This window comes from Eurypyga helias, unplaced genomic scaffold (genome assembly GCF_000690775.1).
Source record: "Eurypyga helias isolate BGI_N326 unplaced genomic scaffold, ASM69077v1 scaffold5812, whole genome shotgun sequence".
NCBI lineage: Eukaryota > Metazoa > Chordata > Aves > Eurypygiformes > Eurypygidae > Eurypyga > Eurypyga helias.
In genome coordinates this window covers 2,988-11,250 of record NW_010237703.1, presented here as the reverse complement: position 1 = coordinate 11,250, position 8,263 = coordinate 2,988, and the positions used below count along the sequence as shown (strand labels likewise).

Genomic DNA, 8,263 nt, shown 5'->3' with positions numbered 1-8,263 from the left:
TTACAGGGGAAGTTTTGGCTGGAGGACTGCAGGAACACATATTATAGTGTATGGTAGGCTAGATTTGTAGAACTGCTGGGGTTTTTTAAATACAAATCTGACACGAATAAGGAGTTGCTGCCTTGGTGAGGTAAAAGGTTAACAAACTAAAGGCAGTAATGAGATGGCAGAAGTAAATAAAAGCCAGAGCTCTGTAGGAGTCCTCAAGGAAAGGCTCTCACCCCAGCAAATCGCCAAACAAGGTGAAGGAGTACAGAGAGAAGGGTTATTACCCAGCCCCGTGGATACCAAGAGGACCTGTCCTAGATGGTTAACTGCACTACCTGTGCAAAGGCAAATGATTGACTCATCAACTTCCATTCTAGCCACCTTGCCTCCCACCAGCCCTGCATACCAGTCAAACAGCCCAGGGTCTGACACAGAAAAGCTCTCCAGAGCGAGCACAGACAGCACCATAACCATCACCTCCCATTTCTCCTTGTACAGCCCCTATGTATGCAGAAAGCACGCACAGCACGTCTCCTCGAACCAGCCCTGCAGCAGTGATGACCTCATGCTGTGGCAAGAGGCAGGGAGAGGAGATCTGAGGCTCTCCGTTAGTGACAAGAGCCCAACAAGTTACAGAGGTTTAAAATGGGAGAGAACAAAGTTGGCTTGGGAGCTCTTGATTCCCTGATTTTCATCAGAATTTTTGTACATGCACGTGTAGGTGTTTCTACCCACGAGAAGGAAGCAAAAAGATAACATGTAAAGAACTTTTCCACTGTAGGTTGTATTTTTAAAATCAAGCCTTGATGCTGAGAAATTTCACAGTTGTTCTTTACGAGCTACATCTGGGGGACAGTCTAAATGAGAATGCAAAAAATTAAGGCCTACAGAATTTTTTTTTTAAATTTTTAATCCATGAAGCAGCATGACAGACTGAGGTACATCCTACATTTTTTTGTAGACCAGAAAGAATGTGAATGCTGCAGAAAAAAAATAATTTTCTTTAGAGAATTTCTTCCTTTTTCTTTTGAGCATTTACTTTGTGACTTTTCTGATTCTATTACTGATACTCTTTTCCCTCAGACAAGGTGTTACGAGAGAAAGAAGCAGTCAGTTTTTCCATCACTTGTAGTCTGTTATCAAATATCCAAATCAAATTAACAGCGATCTAAACCAGAATATTTGCATCGTTGGTAGTCCAAATTAATACACTTATGAATATTTTACAGGATTTTCATCCCAGGACCCTAAATAAATGTACCTATTTTGTAATCTGCAAGATTAGTCTGTCTTGCACACAGCCGTGTAAACAGGAGGGATTCCATGGAAGTTTATTGGGGTGGAACCATTTCAGCGTAAAACTAGCAGAAGTCAGGCTCCAAGTTCGATGCTTAACTTGAAAAACGCTCTTTGATCTGAAAGACTGCCTGATGCATTTAAACTTTTCACCCTTAAGAAGTTCCTTTTTAATGCTGAAAAGTCTGCATACGGTTAAGAACTTGTATTTCAGTTTTCAGGATATTCTTATTTATTTGTTCCAAGCAATTTTTACAAAAATATCAAACCTTGAGGGTATAGGTGCTGCTGTGATTTCACTTAGCATATATCTGCCATGGCTGCCATAGAGCAGATTATGATCTTTCTTCATCTACCTACTGTAAGATCTACCTGGCTTGAAATTCCTCTTCTACAGTTGAGTCAGTAGGAAGTCCATGGGCATGATGACAACTCCACACTACTGTCCCCTTCCTGCCTAGGAGAGGGGTCATTCTAATGGCCATGAAGGTTTACTTTTCTGTAACTCTGCTGTTCTCTTGGAATAGGTCCTTGAGAGAGGACCCCTCGACTTCTCTCCACTTCCTAGCGAGAACAAAAGCGGAGTCTGGTTTTATAGCAAACAACATGAACTTCAAAGACATTTGTGGGGTCTTCTCCATAGATCCCCCTTTCACTCTTCTTCTGCCCAATCCATGATCTTGAAAGTACAGCTGAACCAGACCACATCCAACACTAATGCCCTAATTAGTTCCTTTCTGTATCAACCCTTCCAAAAAATAAAAATCTGGCCTACAGATCCATCACACATCTGAAAACACTGACTGTCTGAGTACCTCTGACCACTTCAGGCCATTTGGGCTATTACAGCTGCAGTTTCTGATACCACAGCATTCTGAACAGAGAAGCATAGAGTTTAGTATCTCATTTCTACCACTAAATTGTAGAAACTTGAAAATAACATGAATTTTTAATGTACATATTGGTTAACAGTATTTTTCAGATTTACAGTCTGGCTATCCAACACCCCCTGTGAGACACCATTAATAACAACTATTTTCACAGCTCCTAACCCCAGTGATAGGACTGTCAAACAGGTGGCATTTGGTAAATCAGGGTAATCCTAACATGTTGGAAAGGTGATAAACATAATCAGTTCAGACTTTCACATCAAGCTCTCGACCATACACTGTGAGGCACTAACAGCACCAAGATCCAAGGATATTTCACACAGTTATTTATGCAGAATTGTTACCACAGATGAAAGCAACTTGTGTATTGCATAAATAAACCTGAATAAAGCATTTAACCATGAAGCCGACTGATAGTCATATTGACATAAATGACCGAATCATGTGAAATCGCAGTATCATTTGTTCTAATATAAGGGCAGAAAATTATTTTGAAAATTCTTAAAAAACATAACATGAGAAAATAATTACTTCAGTTCAGCAGCGACACAAAAATTCAGGTGCTCTACCTGCACCTGGAGAAGCACATGTCAGCACCTAACTCTACACACATTTCCCAACTATTAGTATGTATGCTTTAAAGAACCTAAGCCATTCTCATAAACTATCTTTTTATGAAGGTCCCTGAGTATTTCTCTTTATCATCTTTATAAGCAATACACAGAGAAAAATCTGTAGCTATTCACAGGATTCTGTATCAATGTAGCAATGCCTAAGGCTTGATCTATTTACGGAACACTAAAAGTTTACTGAATAGAACAAATCTTACCCCTAAATACAGCATTACTCCATAGAACATAAATTTCCAGAAAAAGCATCGTCGAAGAGCATTAATAAGTTTGGGTTTTTTCTCTGAAGTTGCCAGCTCTCTGTCCCACTCTCTGAAAAGGAACCGAAAAACAAGACCATTAAGTTGCGTGAGCAAATACATGGGTCTATGGCTCTGACATTCTTCACTTCACTCAAGTATATCCAAGGAGACTTAGCTAAGGTGACTGATGAAAGAAAGCTTTGCAGAGACCCCAAAGACCTGGCCTTCGTTGACTTGGTAGATCAATAGAAGTTCAAACCTAGTTCAGCCACATATTTGGCAGTTTTAAATACTCAGCCATACATCACCCCACAGGGAATTAATTCATGAAAAGGTCACATTGTATGTTCTAAAGAAACCTGCTGTACTCAAGACCAAAGCACAAATAATAGGCAAATAAACGTTTTGGAGCTCTTCCAGTCTGCAAAAAAGAAAACGCCAACAAAGCATCAAAAATGTGACTTTTCTACTGCACAGTATTATTTTTAACCTGTGTTGTTGGGACAATAATTTTCTATTTGAAAATAAAGTCCTGGTCAGAAGGAATGCTGTATACAGAAAGCATATGTTTAAATTCAGCTCGCAGATTAAAGCACTCCTAAGGATTTCCCTCAGCTAACCCTTTTCTCCATTTTTCGACTGAGTATTAAATACCCAGAATATTCCACTGATAAACCATCAAAATTCATTAATCATACCAATGTTCTCAACACTTTCCAACGGTTTTGAATACGTATGTCACGCTGCAATTAAGTTTAATTGGATTGGCACAACAGTGCAGACATGAGCAGCCCCAGCACACCAGGGAAAGCTACACTGGAGGTGAGGGGAGAAGGACTGGATTTAGGCACTTGTATCTGTAAGAGTTAGTCCCAAGTGCAGCACAGTTTCTGAATTAGTACCCAATGAAATAGGGTAGAGTAGAGAGGAAGCCTATATGAGGAAAGTCAGGGCATGATTTCTACAGAGGCACTTAATCTTTCAACAGTGGTTTCAAAAGAAATTAAGAATTAATTAAAGAAAAAATAAATCAAAGTTTTATGAGGGTGTTCTGGGAAGAAAGAACAGCAGAACAGGGAACTAACATTGAAACCATGAGTCTAGTCCCACTAGTCAATAGGCAGATGTCACAGGTACCTGTACATAGTAATTGAGAGCACCTAGGTGATACATCTGCACCAGGGATCCCAGTCAGCTCCAAAGGACAACTGCGTGCTGAATGAGGACACAGTTGAGCCAGTCAATGGGTGCAACCAGCTTGAATCCAATGCTATTTAAACATCCTATCCAACAAGTTTTAATGACAATTGCAGTGTGATTCCTGAAGCAAAGTTATTTCATGAATCTTTCATACCTTTCTAGTTTTTCAGAAAGATTATCAGCAGAGTCTGCAGAAGGGATTTGATAAATATCTGACAGCTCCAACCGTCGTCTGTAACCCTTTTTCAAAATTGGTTTTGTCCATCTAAGCAGGGGGGGAAAAAAAAAAGCCAGTTTTGAGGTTAATTCTGCAGTTGCATTGTGTCACCCTGAGTATTTTGACCACAGCACCCAGGTATGTCTATATGCACACACATATACACACCCACAATATGACATAATATAGTGCAGCTCTGGATTGTATTTACAAAACTACATCGAAAAATAACATTAAAAGAATAATTCCAAAACTATTGCATTTTATAGTTTTGGGGTGGGATCATGCCCCAAACTTCCTATTCAGTCAGTAGCAGACAAATTGAGACCTCTGAACTATATTTCCAAATATGTGCTGCATCCATATAAATGAATAATAAATCAGAACCATAGTAAATTGCATGTGTACGTTTCCTATAAGAAAGAAAATCTTGACACAACTTGAGTGTTCCTTTGGCAGCTTACACTGTGGTACGCACTGAAGAACACGCGAGATCTTTCACAGGACTCCTCGTAGGATCTTCATTGCATCCATCATATGTAAACATTTTGCTTTTCTTTTTTTTCAAATGTCAGGTTGAAAAATTTAATGCCACTTTAAAGGGCCTCCTGAATTGCAGCAAAGCAGGACAAAACTCGACAACGGCTACTCTGCAGAGGAAGTCTTCATAAGCCATTACTAATTTTATCAAACAATTTGGTTCCTGAAAGGCCTACAAATCCCCAAGTGCCAAATTGAATAAAATTTTGCAGCAGGTTCTGTTCAGAAATCTTTTTGAAAGCACAAGACCGAAACAATACATAAACAAGCAACCATAAGAACCGGTGGTCTATTCCGAAACTACTTGAGTTTCTGCTTTACTGCCACTGTTAAAAAATACTTCCATTAAAAAATGAAATGCCTGTGAAAGAATTAGCTTGTGGTTGACTGCTGTCATGTTTCCATATGAAAGCACAGTTTGTAAAAAACACCTGTACGTTTTATGATTATGATAAAAGTTGCGATCTGCAAAACTTCAATAATTTCAGAAATTTTTGTTTTAAATTATTGTCTTCATAGGCAACGCTTAACAACATCGCAATCGAAATGCAATAATGTTTCCCATGGTCACTTAGCAAAACCAGTTGATTGGAGATACTTACCCGTATGCCTGTAAGAGCATGTATCATATTCACATTCTCCACTGCAGCCTCTGATGGTGCAAAGAGGTCGATACAAAGGTGAGAGAGTGTCATTAGACACTACATGAATGCGAAAAGGCCTCAGCACCACTCTCAAAGCCTATTTGTGTGCAACTACGTGCACACACATGAACACTCTAACATCTACTTTAGCGAAGTTCTGAATCATATGAGACACCAGTCTATAATCCCCATAATTCAGTGAAGCACAAAGATATTTCCCAAGTGAACATTTATTTCACACCCACTGAAAAGAGAATGTGTTTTAAGAAATTAGAAGATTATCCTTCATTTCTGCAATCATACTACAGTTTCAGATGAATCATATGGGCTTTATCTCAGTCTCTGTCAGCACTGTAGCTGAGAAATAACACAGGACTCAGTATGTTACAGCAAGGCAGCTCGGAGAGTCCGCCTTGGAGATTCATTGGTAAAACATCCATAAACTTTACTATTACTGGAAATAGGGGCCAATGTTTTCAGGGATGTAATAAGATGTATTAAAAGAAAACGTCTGAATTTAAAATCATACTGTTATGTGAAAGTCTTTCATGGCCACTGCAAATGGTAAACCAGATCCTGATTTGTATTTTGTCAGCTCCTGATGGCAGAAAAGACCAGTTGCCACTGGCCTTGTGCACATCTTATGGAGAAATGGCTAATCCTTGTCCTTTGGGAAGAGAAACTCCCACGGACTGGCTTCACCGGGAGTTCTGCATACGCAGATATTTTGGCAAAGTTAAAATGAATACAAGGTATGGGACACCACAGCACTACTGCAGCTAATATAAGTCAGCAACAGTACTTCCTAAGCAACCTCCTTAATTCCCAATACCGTCGCTAAGTAATAACCTTGCTGAGCCCCTTAGTAATGCTTTGAGGCTTCAATAAGCAATTCCCAACTTGCCAAATGAGAAATGCTTTTCAGTTTCAGGCCTTGTATGTTTTGGGAAAACATTTTGCATTGTACTGTTTCGCCCCACACATCTGATTTTATTTATACTTTTCATTAGCACCTACCCTGGCATTTTGCCACTGCCTGGTAACAAAACATGTCTGCATTTAGAAAGTGAGTGGAGTGGTTGCTTTATCACTTGGGGAAGGTGGCATGCTTAGTAGATCTCATGTACTCCGAGGAATGTCTCTTGTTCTACTCAGTGTTTAACCGAGTGCGCTTGTCAGTGCCACCCAAATTATGTGGTCCCTAAACCACCCTCTTCTCCCAAGCCAACAAATCCAATAGACTTAGTGCAGCCCTTGTCCTCATATCTCTACTCATCAGGGTAGGTGCAACAATGGTAGATGAACTGCTGCAGCCAAGCAAAGGAGCCGTGCTGACACCCTGCTCCAGGGACCTCCTAGCCTGCAGCCAGGTTCCTAGGGCAGGCTGCTGGCAGGGCTTGCAGAGCTGTTCATCCCCCAGGTACCCTGGCCTGGCTCGAACGTCCCACCCTAACTAGAGCTGGCCAATTTGCAAGCTGTGCCAAGTGGCTCTGGGTTGGAGTGGTAATCGTGGGAGGAGTTAGCTTGTCACGTGCTGTTTGTCTCAAGGCAGATTTTCAACAGCTGCTTGGGTTGTGTTGTCAAGAACTGTGGGAGACAGCATATATATTATAAAAAGGAATACACTAGACCTAGAATACATAAATATCTCCTAAAATCAATTTTTTGCCAGATTCCAAGAGCATCCAGTTTACCATTATGCTCTGGATTCTTTGCCACTTTGAAATGCAAAATGGCTGTAAATTTATTTTAACTGTAGTTATCCATGTTTATGACCAGGTAATTCAGCTGAATAAGACTTTGTCAATGAATATGGCTCATCTATTTTATTGCTTAATAGGAATGATCTGCCAGTTTTAGATCTGAGTTTTTTCTCCTCGTCTTCGGAGAATGAGAAACTTCTTTTGAAAGGAAGAGAGCAAGAAGGAAGGGAAACAGATTGGCTTTATAGCATTACGTTAGCAAATGCCACTGGATTATTGGATAGCATTTAATGAACTCTTTCACGGAGAAACCTGTAGTGCTGTCAGAGTTTTGCCACTAACTAGGAATGTTATTATGGGTACACAGACATGAAACCCAGCAGGGGACAAGTTTCAAGGGTGTACAGCAGGAAAGAAGAAAAGAAGGAAAACAAGTTCCACCTCTATTATTGACTGCCTGTAGCAAAAAATACCTTATGAGCTTGATATGTAAATATCATATACATAACATACTGTTTTAACTTCTTTTTTGGTAGATTGCTAATGATCATTCATTTGCCATTCACTTTCACAATATATAACACATTTCTTACTACAGCTGAAACATTCAGAACATTTAGCCTCATCCTACTCGAGCAAATTGTACCGATAGGACAGATGTCATTGGCTTTCCAAAGAGTATTAAGACAGACTGTTAACTTGTCAATAGGATTTGACTCTCCCTTAAGGCTCCTTTGGATGTCATTGAAGACAGAAAGAGCCTCTGTGTTGCTAAGCCAACTGCCCAGATTTTCCCTCCCCCAGCTCCATCAGACCCTCTCGGCCAAGAAGCACAGGGTGTTGGGACAGTGACAGAGCAGTGGGGCTGGGTTATCCAAGACCTCCAAAGGAGAGCAGCTCTCCTGCAAGGGTCA

At 40.2% G+C, this 8,263-nt stretch overlaps 1 protein-coding gene across 1 annotated transcript in view; it reads right to left on the bottom strand.

Moving 5' to 3' along the window:
- The window catches only part of CFTR (cystic fibrosis transmembrane conductance regulator (ATP-binding cassette sub-family C, member 7)), a gene marked incomplete at its 5' end in the record, with an annotated part of 76,959 nt that extends 71,256 nt beyond the window's left edge, over positions 1 to 5,703 (bottom strand). Inside the window, 3 exons of the mRNA XM_010147550.1 lie at positions 3,004 to 3,115; positions 4,400 to 4,553; positions 5,605 to 5,703. Of these exons, the coding sequence (XP_010145852.1) occupies positions 3,004 to 3,115; positions 4,400 to 4,553; positions 5,605 to 5,703 (365 nt within the window). The remainder of the gene's footprint in view (positions 1 to 3,003; positions 3,116 to 4,399; positions 4,554 to 5,604) is intronic.
- Positions 5,704 to 8,263: the final 2,560 nt, after the last annotated feature.